Consider the following 16266-nt stretch of genomic DNA (forward strand, 5'->3'; position numbering starts at 1 on the left):
GTGCTAGGTTTGTTTGGAGAAACATTAAGTTCATGGAATCTTCCCTGTAGCTCAGACGGTAAAGAATCTGCTTGCAATGCAGGAGACCTGGGTTGGATCCCTGGGTAGGGAAGATCATCTGGAGAAGGGAATGGCAATCCACTCAAGTATTCTTGCCTGGAGAATCCCATGGACAGAGGAGCCTGGTGGGCTACAGTCCATGGGGTCACAAAGAGTTGGACACACAGAAAACACACACTCTTAAGTTCATGAGCCATGAAGACATTCACATGTAGATCTCCAATTAGGGGTTATATCCAAGGGTTTAAAATTCAGAAGAGGTTTCTGGGCTGCAGACTTATCTCTGGGTGTCCTTAACATATACATGGACACCAAACCCTTGGGGGAAATGTAGAGAGAAAAAGAAATCCAAGGACAGCAACTTGAGAAAAAACAGCATTTCTGAGACTGCCAAAAGACAAGGAATCTGCCCAGGAGAGTAGGAGAAAAGGACAGAGGGGAAAGAAGCAATGAAAGGGGCCTGGTGTCATTCAGTCCAAGGAAAGAGACTATCTTAAAGAGCAAGAGTGGTCAACCTCATTGATGGCTGTGAAGTGGTCAGTGAGGTAAGGACTGAAGGAGACCAAGGGAGAAGGCCTCTTGGAGTCACTGTCGACTTAGGCAAAAGCAATGACCTTAGGACAGGAGAGTTGAGCTGTGACTGGAAGGGAAGGAACAAAATAGTTCAGTTCAGTCGCTCAGTCATGTCCAACTCTTTGCAACCGCATGAATCGTATAGCACACCAGGCCTCCCTGTCCATTATCAACTCCCGGAGTTCACTCAGACTCACGTCCATTGAGTCCATGATGCCATCCAGCCATCTCATCCTCTGTCGCCCCCTTCTCCTCCTGCCCCCAATCCCTCCCAGCATCAGGGTCTTTTCCAATGAGTCAACTCTTTGCATGAGGTGGCCAAAGTACTGGAGTTTCAGCTTTAGCATCATTCCTTCCAAAGAAATCCCAGGGCTGATCTCCTTCAGAATGGACTGGTTGGATCTCCTTGCAGTCCAAGGGACTCTCAAGAGTCTTCTCCAACACCACAGTTCAGAAGCATCAATTCTTCGGTGCTCAGCCTTCTTCACAGTCCAACTCTCACATCCATACATGACCACAGGAAAAACCATAGCCTTGACTAGAGGGACCTTAGTCAGCAAAATAATGTCTCTGCTTTTGAATATGCTATCTAGGTTGGTCATAGCTTTTCTTCCAATACCAGAGTGCAAACTACTTTTTCCAGAAAGCTGGCCGCAAAAAAATGAGAGAATTTGGGAGGTAGTTAAAAGGAGGAACTGAGACATATTATTATTTTAAAACAGAGAGAAACAGAAATATATCTCTAGGAATTGCTTAAAGTGTCATTGCGAAGGCCAGGAGGAAGTGAGAGTAGCTGAAAGGAAAAGTAAGGTTCAGAAAGAGTATTCTATCTGTTCACTCATTTGTTTACATTTAATGTCGAGGACTTGAATACATTCTACTAGAAATGGAAAGGAGCTGGTAGTGAAGGAGAGTTTTTAATGGAGGAAATAGTTAACAAGGGCTCAAAGAGATGCGGACAACTAGAGCTTTGGAGGAGGGATTGGCCTTACCATCCCTCCAAAATAAAAATTAAAAGCTGCATTATGGAAAGCACAGGTGCCACTTCAGGAAAACAGGGCAGGAAGTTTATAGGATTCTTGTTTCATACCTTCTGTTCTTGGTTTTCTTTCGGCCATTGAATAAGATGGTAATTCAAGGTGATGCTTCAACTGGGAGAGCCTGGAATGGTGAACCAAGACAGAAAGAAAAGTTCAAAGCCAGAAAAGCACAGCTAAGAGTGAGAGGGCAGGTTAAAAGTGCCAAAAAATATACACTGAAATTCAAAAAAGATGAGGAATGAGTCCTGACGTGGAGTGTGATGCTGTAAGTTCAGGACATACAAATCGCAGGGGTGGGAGAGCTTGATTTATGAGGTGCTTGCCACAGGAATGGCTGGGTGGACTGGCTTAAATCTGCAAGGGAACAGGGCAACTTGAAGTTGTGCCAGACTCTCTGAGGGGCACAGAGTGAAAGATTGTTCCTAGCTTCAGTGAGTCTGTACACTATTTGAAAAAATAAGACTAATCAGTGAGAAATTCCTGAGCTGGATGACTTACTAGTTTTCTTCACCTTAGGCCGAAGGTTAAATTATAATGCAATACAAGAATTAAACAAAAAAGTTGAGTTGAAAATACAACACAGCATGTGATCAAGTGTCAAATGAAAGATGGAGTAAAAGGATAAGTACTGAGGTTCAAAAGAGAGAAAGAAGTAAATAAATTAATCTGGTTTGTGAAGACTTCTTGGAAACAAGCACGCATAATGGTCATTATTAACAGGTATGTTTTATTATCTTAGTTACAACCCGGAAGAAAGCCATGGCACACCGTTGCCCATAGACTGCAGGATGAGTTCCTGGAGTGAGTGGTCGAAATGTGACCCTTGCCTCAAACAGATGGTAGGTATTCTTTGCCATTCCCCACTGGTGTCCCCAGATGGCAACGGTATTGCCAGGAAAATGACAAAGAGGTAGGAGCCTCATCTCCCCACCCCACCACCACCAGCTGTGTTCTGAACTCAGAATGAAAGGAAACTATCTAAATGGATTAGGCTAACCTTACTCGGAAACCTGAATGCTGCACAGTTGGCTGAACAAATGTCACGAGGAACCATATTCTATACAAGAGCCTGCCAACCACATAAGGTGTTCCTTAAAGCGAGGTCAGGGACTATGTTTCAGGCTTCCATCTTCAAACCTTTGACTCAACTCGAGGGTGGAGGTCTGCAGTGGTGTGGATGCAGTTTTAGATCAGAAGCCTCTTTTGACCTTAGAAACGCTAATATTTCCAGCTGTTTCTGTGCAGTTTCGTTCAAGGAGCATTGAGATCTTTGGACAGTTTAATGGGCGAAGGTGTGTGGACGCTGTGGGAGACCGACGGCAGTGTGTACCCACAGAGGCTTGCGAAGACCCCGAGGATGACTGTGGCAACAATTTTCAGTGTGGTACAGGTAATCCTCCCATGGCCTGGTATGGGTTTCTGTGTGCCTTTATAAGCAAAAAGAAGGAAACGTGCTTCCTGACCCTCATACTTCCAAGTGTGGATACAAAAAAATCCAAATATAGTGTGTGATCACTCCTCTCTAACTTTAAAGGATGTTTGATAACTTCAGAAAGAAAGAAAATTGGCATGAGATACACAGTGTCTTTCTGTCTTTCCTGATTTTGATTGCAGGCAGATGCATAAAGAATCAACTTCTATGTAACGATGACAATGACTGCGGAGACTATTCAGATGAAGATAACTGTGAACGTGATCCTCGTCCCCCTTGCCGCAACAGAGTGGTGGAAGAGTCAGAGCTGGCACGGACGGCAGGATATGGGTCTGTACTCCACATGTATACTTGCAGATGAGGATGAGTGAAAATGATCCCCACCTCTCTTCCCACGCTGGAGTGGTAGATGGTTTGAGCCAGTACAGAGTGGCCTCTGGGTCTGTATTCTGTCTAAATTACATTTGAGCTTGAAAGAAGTTAAGTGCTGAATCAGCATCTCAAGATAATTTGGACAAACTGCCTGGCTTCAGTAGGTGTCTACGGAATAGACTAGACTATCAGGATAATAGGTGATTACTTCTGAGGTCAATAGAAGAGGAGACCCCTTGGTTATCAACCTCTAGAAGATGATAGCAAGATTGAAACTACACATTAACTTTTGAAGTTGAATTGCCAGTATTAGGTCTGGTAATTCGATTCAAATATTTGAATGCCCAGGAAGACTGGAAAAGTTCTGTTGGAACTTCTCTTGGATCTCTACCTGGGTATAAGTTCTCAGGGGGTCCCAGCATTCTGGAGTTTGCCCAAGAGGTAAAGATCAGAGGTAGTTCTGATGCCATGTGGGGCTGGTGTTGAGACTCTGCTTTCCAGTACAGAGCTGAAGTTTCCATACAATTATTGCTTTATGTGGAATCTCTCTCTGAACTAAACAAACAGGCTCCAAGCAGGGCATTACTTGTGTTACAGATTCTCACTTGCAAATCTACACCTGATTTTCTAGGAAAAGGATACAGAAATGGTAGCCCCCTTGGCTGAAAAACAATCATTTACAATCTACAGGTTTCTTTTGTACACAAAGAGAAAATTCATTCTGTGTATCTTCCAGGGAGTTTCCCAAGGAGGCATCCCAGAGAGCAGCCAAGACTCCTTAAATACTTCCTGCCTTACCTTGATCAGGGCTGGTGATGAACATAATACTTTAAATTTTTCCAAATCTTTTTGCACATTCCCTCTCTTAGCTATTCATAATAACCCTGTGAGATAGTTAGGGGTGGCATTATATTCACTTTATAGATAAGAACTAAGTAAAATAAACAAGGCCTTTTGGCATATTAGTTGCTGCTGCTGCTAAGTCGCTTCAGTCGTGTCTGACTCTATGCGACCCCATAGACGGCAGCCCACCAGGCTCCCATGTCCCTGGGATTCTCCAGGCAAGAACACTGGAGTGAGTTGCCATTTCTGTCTCCAATGCAAGAAAGTGAAAAGTGAAAGTGAAGCCGCTCAGTCATGTCTGACTCTGTGTGACCCCATGGACTGCAGCCCACCAGGCTCCTCAGCCCATGGGATTTTCCAGGCAAGAGTACTGGAGAGGGTTGCTATTGCCTTCTCCAATATTAGTTGCTAGCAGAACGAAAACCCAAGTTTCCCTGACTGATAGAAAATTATGTGGTTTTTTTTTCACCATGTCACCTAACCCTCTTTCTTCCCACATTCCCCTCACTACCCACATCACTTCTCCCACATCACTACAAAGCCCAGAAGTCAACTCCCTAACTTCAAAGCATAACTAATCTTAGAAAATGAAACTCCTTAAGTAGTTATTTATTACCCATATATTTGAATTAACACTATAGAGAGTAGTATAAATCAGTAATTAATATTTAACAATCGGTTTGAAAATAGCATGTTTTGTTACATCAGTAATCATGATATTCTTCAATACCATTGATGTTACATATTTATGTATCAATACTATATATCTCCATTATGCTTATATGTGGCTATGGGACTATACTGAAATAGAGATAATAGGAATAAACAAACTAATCATAACTACATGCTTATAAACTCTCCAGTTTGGAAAACCTCACCAAGTCATATCAGTCATATACAGTCAGATTCTTTTACACATGAAAGTCACAAGTACTCATAAATTAATTAAATGTATAGTTGTTTTCATTTGAAGGACTCTCATTTAAATTCTCATGCCAGGAGAATTCACTTGTATCACAAATATTTCAGCCTCTTGGTATCTGAGATTCTTCAGAAGTGTTTCAGGGAAATCCCCAACCCATCTTACAGCCATTGGAAAAAAAAAAAAATCCATACCAGCTGTAAATGATGTCCTATACACAAGGAGTTACTTCTGTGTGTGATCTAAGCATAACACCACTTCTGTGGAGGTAGCCTGCTCTTCGGCTCACCTGGTAAATTGGAACTGCCTTGGGTTTTAGGTGCAGGTGTAAAAACAGCCATCTCCAAGTGCTGCCAAAGAACACATGCTTTTTATTTCCCAAGCGATGACATTCCATCCATGAGAAGTTTTCATGTTACTTGGCAGAAAAAAAATTGGCTCATTCTAAACTAGACTGGCTGTCTCTGTAGTGGTGGAACCAAGTCAAAAGTTTTGAAACATTTCTTCCTTAGTGGTCCTTTAGTCTGTGGATCAGCTTCATTGTAACTTTCCAACTGGGCAATTTGCTGTTCCATAGAACAAAACCCTTCATTGTGGGGTGCAGAAAGACTTTTCAGGGGGGAGATAGGTGAGTTTTACAATAACAGTTTCCCCAACAATTAGTTACTTAACTAATGTAAATAATAATAAAGTCTTTGATTCCTTACATACAGATTTTTAACTGATAAGCTTGAAGATTCAGGATAATTCATTCAGTTGCCAAACCCACTCTCCTGTCTCACCTCTTCTTTCACAATCTAACTCCCACTTCCCAAAAGAAGAGTACATCCCTCACCCATCTCATATGTCCCTATGAGATAGAAAAACCAAGAAACAATTCCAAGTTTTGTACTCAGTTGTACTTAGACTCTAAGGCCTTATAAGTCAAGTGGTCTCCAATTCTTTTTACCAACAGCATTTAAAGATGTCCTAATTAATTTTCAGGTAATTTAACTAAAGACTAGTATGTGTTCTTTTTGTGGCATAAAACTCAGAAGATCGAGGAATTGAGTGACATTGCTATGACAAAATTCCTTCTATTCTTATCTACTTACTTATGTGCATAAAGTTTCTCAGCAGCTACATCTATAAAAATGAAAAGTAGAAATGAAGTCAATACTGAGCCCTATGTTTTTTCTAGCAGTAAGTAATATTTTAACATAGGTATAGTAACCAATCAATTAATTAAAAAGAAGCCCCATTCATTTCACTGAGAGATGCTTTTCCAATAAAAATTTTATGTTTATTAAATATTGCTAAATTTTAATATGTTTAAATGTACTACTAAAAACGGTAACTCAATCCAGAAGAATTTATTAAACACTTAGACCTTATGATCAAAGAATATTTAATGTTTTTAAAACTTCAATTAATATCTTTTGAGTACAGCAAAGTGTGAAAAAGTGATCAATTAAAACTTCCATGCATAAAAATCCATTACATTAGGTTAAAATTCTATAGCAGAAATGAAATAGAAATATAGATTAAAGCATAAAAGGGGGTGGGGGGATATGGGAACTCTATTATCTACTCATTTTGCCATGAACCTAAAAATCCTCTAAGAAATAAAGTTTATTTTTTAAAAACGAAGAATCAAAAGGAATATCATAAAACAACCAGCTGTTAAGGAAATATAAACATTGTCATTACTTGATACCTGCTATCACTACAGAATTTATATGCCATTTATTTTTAAAAGAAGCACAATAATTATATTTTAAAGTGTAAATATTTACAGCATGCTGGGAAACTTATCCTTTAGTTCAGTTCAGTCTCTCAGTCGTGTCTGACTCTTCGTGACCCCCTATACTGCAGCACACCAGCTTCCCTGTCCATCACCAACTCCCAGAGCTTGCTCAAACTCATGTCCATTAAGTTGGTGATGCCATTCAACCATCTCATCCTCTGTCGTCCCCTTCTCCTCCTGCCTTCAATCTTTCCCACCATCAGGGTCTTTTCCAATGAGTCAGTTCTTCACATCAGGTGGCCAAAGTATTGGAGTTTTAGCTTCAGCATCAGTCCTTCCAATGAATATTTAGGACTGATTTCCTTTCGGATTGACTGGTTGGATCTCCTTGCAGTCCAAGGGACTCTCAAGAGTCTTCTCCAACACCACAGTTCAAAAGCATCAGTTCTTTGGTGCTCAGCTTTCTTTTTAGTCCAACTCTCACATCCATACATGACCACTGGAAAAACCATAGTCTTGACTAGACAGACCTTTGTTGGCAAAGTAATGTCTCTGCTTTTTAATATGCCAACTTTTTCACTCTCCTCTTTGACTTTCATCAATGTATCCTTTGCAACTACTTAAACTTAAAAGGAAACAATTTAGATGTCAAACTAAAACCTTACAAGGAGGCATGATTTATTAGATTAGACAACCAGAAAATCTGAAGATTACCACCCCAAAATATGCTATATATATTTCTACCTACAGAACATTTTTAATATTTTAAATGTACTTGGCTGCGGTAGGTCTTAGTTGCAGCACTCTGAGATCTTTAGTTGTGGCACAAGAGCTCTTAGTCGCAGAATGTGGAATCTAGTTCCCTGACCAGGGTTCAAACCCTGGTCATTGCGAATGCAGAGTCTTAGCCACTGGACCCCCAGAGCAGTCCCTCCACTTACAGTATTTTGTACACTCATTCCTTCTGCCCTCCAGACCCCATCTTCAAAACTCAAGTCAAAGCATGATACTCCTTCCGAAACCATTTTTACGGTCCTGCCATGGGGACCTCCTTCTCTTGGGACCTTTGTTCATCCCTTACCTGTACTACCCATTTGGTACATGCACATTCATCCTTGGACTATTGTTTGAAATTGGTAATTGTATCCAACCCCTACCTTGAATATAATTTTAATGAAATCAAAAACTATATTAACTATCTTAATAGTATCCATTGTTTATTACAAACACTACTCTACTCATAGATACAACAGTCAAGAGTACATCACCATTATTGTTGTTGTTCAGTTGCTAAATCGTGTCCTACTGTTTATGAACTGCATGAACTTTGTGAACTCCATGAACTGCAGCATGCCAGACTTCTCTGTTCTTTACTATCTCCTAGAGTTTGCTCAAGTTTATGTCCATTGAATCGGTGATGCTATCTAACTGTCTCATCCCCTGCTGCCCTCTTCTTTTGTCTTCAATATTTCCCAGCATCAGGGTCTTTTCCAATGAGTTGACTCTTTGCATCATTATAAGCCAATTCAATGTCATTATTCATTAAATACAAAGAGGTACAGAGTCATTGTTAATAAGATACATGGAAGACAAGGTCATGACAGAATAAAGTACTTGAGGTCTTGTTTAAGAAACACAGATCACTTATTTCCAGTGTTCTATGTATTTGTATCGAAACTTTAGCAATATTTTAAAAAATATTTATTGTTCACATGTCTGTGAATACAAGGATGGGTGAAAAGCTGAAGTCAAAATTCTAATCTCCCATCCAGTATAAGATGTTTAAGAATGTAAACTAGATATATAGCGTTTCTTTTTTCCTCTCTTCCTTGTTCAACCAAGTCTACTGTTTGGCCCTTTACTAGAAATTTAGGGCCATAGTATTTTTCATGAAAGGTACTTTTGGTGGGGCAAATAGTGAGGAGTTGATTCTAACTATACAATCAGCCTTGAGAAAGATATTACTAAATCATTTCCTTAACTTGCCTTTCATTAAGTTGAGCTATAATGTTCATCTTCTTTGTAGATTCAAAATTTATTAAGAATGTGCTGTTTATATAAAGATGTTGTTTTTAACTAACCCATTGGAAATAGGATACTTTTCCAATTATTTTTCTTGCATTAGCAATGGGTTTACTATCCAAACCCCTTTGACAAATTGCTCTTGAAACCAACATCCAGGTTTGTAATCCAGCTCATTGGACTGAGGGATGTGGTCCAGAGCAATAGCTTTGGCTTAGAGTTTTGCTTAGAGCATATTTATGCTTTTGTGCCAAGCTACATTATGGATATGAGAAGCAAACCTCTATTTTGGCCTGTCTGCCCTGGGGCCATTTATTCCAGATACTGTCTAGACAGCAAGGACTGTTTCACCAATTAGCACTTCACAAAGAATGAACAGTTTCTTGTTCATATATTGATTTTTGGCCTACAAATCAAAGTCAATATTTTTTAGGCTAAACAAGATTCTTATTTCTGAATTAAAATTTGCCAAATAACAATATTTTGCTAGGAGGAAAAAGGAAAACTTTTGAGAACGCCTTGCCGGATGATGACATTTTTGTGTTCCTCTTGGAAAAGTATAATAAGAGTAAAATAATTCTGGAGGGAACAAGGTTTGTGACAATGAGACAGCTGGAGGAAAATGTTTAAATTTAAAGAGAATGGAGAGAGAAAGAGGCCCCATGTTGATTCATAGATTAAAAATCATATGCCTATGTTATACTCCCCCCTGAGATGCTCTGTTCTCAGATAATTTTAAGAGGTGATATTGTAGCATTGGCTTATAGTTCACCAAGGGAGTTTAACTAAGAGTTACATCAGTGAGAATTCAACTCTAACAGCCAGATGGCCCCTTGCTTCCTACTTATTGAATTTCTTTCACTGGGCTCAACAGTGGCCTAATTGCCTAAAAGAGTTTATAAGACCTTCCTAAGGTGTACTTCCCACCCAGACACAGGTAGAGGTGACCAGGCTCTTACTTCTGTTCCTGACTCTATCACACCATCACACGGGTTGTGCGGACACAATGAGCTGAAGCTCTTTTCTCTCAGTTCCTGAGGGCTGCCTGGCACTCGCTCCAGTATCTCCATGACTGACGCTACTCTGTTCACTCTCAGGATCAACATCTTAGGCATGGATCCACTCAGCACCCCCTTTGACAACCAGTACTACAATGGACTCTGTGACCGAGTTAGGGATGGCAACACCTTGACGTACTACCGCAAGCCCTGGAACGTGGCTTCACTGAGCTATGACGTAAGTCTTCCCAGAAGAAAATACATTGTTCAGCTTTAGCTGACCAATTGCTTCCATAAGTTTCATTCTAAATGATGTGAAAAAATCAGTAGAATGAAAATTCAATGTGAACATAAGATTGGCTTAAAGAAGAGGTGTAGCTTGAGTCTCTTTAGATAATATACAGCAGTCTGTGATCAATCCTCAGCAGCATGCAGTTAGTGGTAGAGTTTTGGCAAATACCTCATCTCTGTGAAAAGAATCATCTAAGATTCTGATGAAACTAAAAATTAAATTTCAGTTCAGTTCAGCTACTCAGTCTTGTCTGACTCTTTGCAACCGCATGAATCGCAGCACGCCAGGACTCCCTGTCCATCACCAACTCCAAGAGTTCACTCAGACTCACGTCCATCAAGTCAGTGATGCCATCCAGCCATCTCATCCTCGGTCGTCCCCTTCTCCTCCTGCCCCCAATCCCTCCCAGCATCAGAGTCTTCAGCAATGAGTCAACTCTTCGCATAAGGTGGCCAAAGTACTGGAGTTTCAGCTTTAGCATCATTCCTTCCAAAGAAATCCCAGGGCTGATCTCCTTCAGAATGGACTGGTTGGATCTCCTTGCAGTCCAAGGGACTCTCAAGAGTCTTCTCCAACACCACAGTTCAAAAGCATCAATTCTTCGATGCTCAGCCTTCTTCACAGTCCAACTCTCACATCCATACATGACCACAGGAAAAACCATAGCCTTGACTAGAAGGACCCTAGTCGGCAAAGTAATGTCTCTGCTTTTGAATATACTATCTAGGTTGGTCATAACTTTTCTTCCAAGGAGTAAGTGTCTTTTAATTTCATTGCTGCAGTCACCATCTGCAGTGATTTTGGAGCCCAGAAAAATAAAGTCTGACACTGTTTCCACTGTTTCCCCATCTATTTCCCACGAAGTGATGGGACCGGATGCCATGATCTTCGTTTTATGAATGTTGAGCTTTAGGCCAACTTTTTCACTCTCCTCTTTCACTTTCATCAAGAGGCCTTTTAGTTGCTCTTCACTTTCTGCCATAAGGGTGGTATCATCTGCATATCTGAGGTTATTGATATTTCTCCTGGCAATCTTGATTCCAGCTTTTGTTTCTTCCAGTCCAGCGTTTCTCATGATGTACTCTGCATAGAAGTTAAATAAGCAGGGTGACAATATACAGCCTTGATGTACTCCTTTTCCTATTTGGAACCAGTCTGTTGTTCCATGTCCAGTTCTAACTGTTGCTTCCTGACCTGCATACAGATTTCTCAAGAGGCAGGTCAGGTGGTCTGGTATTCCCATCTCTTTCAGAATTTCCCACAGTTTCTTGTGATCCACACAGTCAAAGGCTTTGGCATAGTCAATAAAGCAGAAATAGATGTTTTTCTGGAAGTCTCTTGCTTTTTCAATGATCCAGTAGATGTTGGCATTTGATCTCTGGTTCCTCTGCCTTTTCTAAAACCAGCTTGAAAATCAGGAAGTTCACAGTTCACGTGTTGCTGAAGTCTGGCTTGGAGAATTTTGAGCATTACTTTTACTAGCGTGTGAGATGAGTGCAATTGTGCGGTAGTTTGAGTATTCTTTGGCATTGCCTTTCTTTGGAATTGGAATGAAAACTGACCTTTTCCAGTCCTGAGGCCACTGCTGCATTTTCCAAATTTGCTGGCATATTAATTTAGTGCTGACTTAAGGACTGAGTACCCTGCTGCCACACTCTTGAGGTCTGGTTTTGGCTAACCTACCAAGAACCTCTCTAGACTTATTTTCCTTCATGTCCCCTTTGTAACACCTGCTTGACTGATGTGAGTGGTTATTCTCACTGACCTCAAAATCCCCCATCCCCAGTTCTAGTGAAATTATCTCCTAGAGTGATTTTTACTCTACAAAATGCCAGCTCAAGCCTACTGCCTTCCTGTAAGTCACCTAAATTCTCTAAAACGATCCACAGACTGTACCTGCCCCCTTTCAAAAGAATAGCATTCATCACTTTTAGAGATTCATTTTTGTTTTAAACAAGATATAAGAATAATAAATAACTTACTCTGATCCAGTAACTACAATAATCTGTTTCTTTAAATGGCTCCGTTAGTGATCCATAAAATTTACTTTATTTTGCAATGACAATGTCCTTTATTATTGCTGTCAATTCCATCAGTTTGAGAAACATATTACTTTTCCATAATTGTAGTTAGTATTCCTTTTATTTCTAACAATGTTGTAAATCAGTCCCTACCCATTGCAACCTGAAGCAAGCATCCTGTCTTGTGAATGTTAAAGATGTTTAAGGTCTCAAATATCTGACTGACATTCTTTCCCTCCTGTGCACGCTGTCATATTTTTGGTACCTGAAAGTCCATAAAAAAATCAGGTTTCCACAAATCTCAGGGAACATTCTGGATTATTGATGTTTCTCATCATGCCAGGTTAACCTTCTTTAAGCATATTTTTTGAAGGGGAGTTTTCATCTTTCTAAGAAGTATTACACATGTTCTACTTTCTTTGAAAGAGTATATCAAAGAAGGGAACCTTTGTCATTGCTGATGCAAGAAGGGTTATTGTGTTTTATTTATTTATTTATTCATTTTAGTTCCCAGGTCTGGACTGTACAGTTTTTCTTTGTCACGATCACCGGCCTCTTAGCTTCCCTGTAAGGTTAGTAACAGGTGTGAGCCAAGAGATGAGGGCCTCTTAACTTCCTATATCTACTCTGGTAGAGTCACTAATTTTCTAGACACGTCCTTAACCTTGTATCCACCAGAACTATGCTGCCTCTGAAATCTGAAACATTTAATGTTTTGTCTCATCACAACTACCCAGTTGCTCAGTTCTCATCCTCCCTTGTGACCACTAATCTAGTCTTAAACCCCATCTAGACACAGTTTTGGGAGAAGGAAATGGCAACCCACTCCAGTGTTCTTGCCTGGAGATTCCCAGTGATGGGGGAACCTGGTGGGCTGCCGTCTCTGGGGTAGTACAGAGTCGGACACGACTGAAGCGACTTAGCAGCAGCAGCAGCAGACCCAGTTTGGGGGCATCTATTTTCCTTCCGGTCTGTTTTGCTCCTCCTATGTTCAGTTTTTTTCCTCTAATCAATCTATATCCATTTTTGACCACTCTTGATAGTATTATCATTGTCCTTGCTTTCTACTCCTTCTAGAAAAACTCCATCTTTGGATGAACCCTATTATTTTTCTATGTAAACTTACCTTGCTGGGCACCATAGAGAAAATCGTGCTAATAATTCAGGAACGGGTAGCATTATAACCACACCCAGGTCTTCCACCCTTCTCAGCAGGTCCACACACCTCCCCGCTCTCCACAGGGTAGTTTAAAATGTTAGACAACCTCCTCCAGCTCTTTATCTTATTGTTCTGCCTACCTTATTAGATGGCAGGAGCTCCAACTGGATAGAGAATATCCAAGCCACAGATAAGAATCTTCTCAGGTTTTTTTTTTTTCCTTCAAAGTTGTACTTATGTACAAACTTATTTGATGCTCAGTTCAACCTCTGTCTCCCTCTCTTAATACATAAATATCTTTAAGATTCTCATTTAAAAAACAAAAACACAGAAAGGATGTCCTCATCTCTACATACTCTTCTCATCTACACTTGCTATCTCAGTTTTTGAGATAGCAAAATTTTGAATTCCCCAACTGGATTTGTTTCCTAGGGCTACCATCACAAAGCATCACAAGTTGGATGGTTTAAGCAGCAGACATTTATTTTCTCACAGTTCTGGAGGCTGAAAGCCTAAGATCAAGATTTGGGGTAATTGAAATCAGGAATTTCAGCACGTGGATTTTGGGGGATCACAGTTCAGCCCATAATACCAAACCTCTGTTATCTTGTTACCAAAACTGTTTTCACCGAAGTTCATCTTAAACTTCATTGAGTTCCCTTTACTTGAAACAGCCCTTAAATATTGCTGCTACCAGTGTTGCTATCTTATTTCACAGTCTGTCTCTACATTGGGTGATTTCATTCCCTCCTGTGGCTTTAGATTTCCCCTCCATCCTGATGGCTTACAAATACTATATTTACAGCCCAGGTCTCCCTCTGAACTAGGTTTCTGTGTAACTCAGTTCAGTCGCTCAGTCGTGTCCAACTCTTTGTGACCCCATGGACTGCACCCCCAGGCTTCCCTGTCCATCACCAACTCCCGGAGCTCACTCAAACTCATGTCCATTGAGTCGGTGATGCCATCCAACCATCTCATCTTCTGTCGTCCCCTTCTCCTCCTGCCTTCAATCTTTCCAAGAATCAGGGTCTTTTCCAAGGAGTTAGTTCTCCACACCAGGTGGCCGAAGTATTGGAGTTTCAACTTCACCATCAGTCCTTCCAATGAATATTCAGGACTGATTTCCTTTAGGATGGACTAGTTTGATCTCCTTGCAGTCCAAGGGACTCTCAAATGTCTTCTCCAACACCACAGTTCAAAAGCATCAATTCTTTAGCACTCAGCTCTCTTTATGGTCCAACTCTCACATCCATACATGACTACTGGAAAAACCATAGCCTTGACTAGATGGACTTTAGTTGGCAAAGTAATGTCTCTGCTTTATAATATGCTGTCTAGGTTGGTCTGTGTTATGGCTCAGCTGGTAAAGAATCCGCCTGCAATGTGGGAGACCTGGGTTCGATCCCTGGGTTGAGAAGACCCCCTGGAAAAGGGAAAGGCTACCCACGCCAGTATTCTGGCCTGGAGAATTCCATGGACTGTATAGTCCATGGGGTCGCAAAGAGTCAGACAGGACTGAGCGGCTTTGACTTTCACTTTCAGGTTGGTCTGTGTAGCTAGTTGACTGCAAACATTATATACAACTCACATATCCAAGCCTTATATCCCATCTTATTCCCAATCCTCTGTTTCTTGCTTTTGAATTCTCTACTTGGCAAGTGAAACAATATCTTCCTAATCATTAAACTCAAAAGTGTGGAAATCTTCCTAAAGACCTCTACAGGTGCATCTCCCTCAAAGCCCACAACATGCAATCAGTCTGCAGGTTCCATTATTTTGTAAAGTTCTTATCTCTGTTTCTTCTTCCCCATTCCCACTGCCATGCCCACTGTGCCTTGGGCTCTCATCATTTCCATCTGGGCTATTAGTCCTCCTATCAGTCTGAGACCTCTAGTTTTGCTCAGTTTCAATTCATTCCACTCACTTCAGTATGAAGATATATGATAAATCTGACCTTATCCCTCTGTTGCTTAAATTTGGTGTTGTCTGCCTATAGCCTTCCAGATAACGATCAATTTCCTTGGCAGGGAGGAAAATGTCATTCTTCATCTGGCTTTTAATGGCCACACCACCTTCAGCTTTCTCCTCTGAACCTTTTATTTTGGTTAGATGCTTCTTTGGCAGATTATCCAATAGCCTTTGCTTTTTCTTTCTGTTCAGGTGTTGATTTTGCTGTATCCCATCTACCTTTAGTTGAGTTTCTAGTCATTTTATTTACCATGGAATCCTGAGAAACTAACACCATATATCAGGCTAAATAAATAATTGTGTGTTCAGTCATTCAGTCATGTTTGACTCTTTGCAACCCCATGGATTATAGCCCACCAGGCTCCTCTGAACATGAGACTTTCCAGATAAGAATAATATTTTCCAGATAAGAATAGTGTAGTGGGTTGCAGTTCCTCCTCCAGGGAAATAAATGATTACTGGATTAGTAAATAAATGCATGCAGAATACTGATACTCTTGCTTTAGAAAGCAAATGTTTTTTTTAAAGGAGGGAATAACCCATATTCAAGTGAACATATAATTGGAATTGCCATTAAAGTTGACAGGTAGTGAAAACAGGCTTAATAAACATTTCAACTACTCTCTCCATAGGCAGTTTGAACCCATTTAGAAAACTTCGCAGTGAACAAATAAAATTTATTATATATTTACATGCTAGTTTATTTGTTATGTATTGATATTCTTGGGAAACAAGTAAGACTATGCCTATAGAAGCTGCAATCTTGAAAGAAACTATAGTCTACAATGAACTTATGGATTCAAATTTGGAGTCATAGGTAGGAGTCAAATTATGAAGA

The 16266-nt window shown here is 40.4% G+C and overlaps 1 protein-coding gene across 1 annotated transcript in view; it reads left to right on the forward strand.

Annotated features, from left to right (window-relative positions):
- Positions 1–16266, forward strand: part of C9 (complement C9) — a 65406-nt gene that overhangs the window by 13650 nt on the left and 35490 nt on the right. Inside the window, 4 exon segments of the mRNA XM_005694773.3 lie at positions 2413–2512; positions 2919–3063; positions 3288–3435; positions 10088–10226. Coding sequence (XP_005694830.3) covers positions 2413–2512; positions 2919–3063; positions 3288–3435; positions 10088–10226 — 532 coding nt within the window.

Source organism: Capra hircus, chromosome 20 (assembly GCF_001704415.2).
Source record: "Capra hircus breed San Clemente chromosome 20, ASM170441v1, whole genome shotgun sequence".
NCBI lineage: Eukaryota > Metazoa > Chordata > Mammalia > Artiodactyla > Bovidae > Capra > Capra hircus.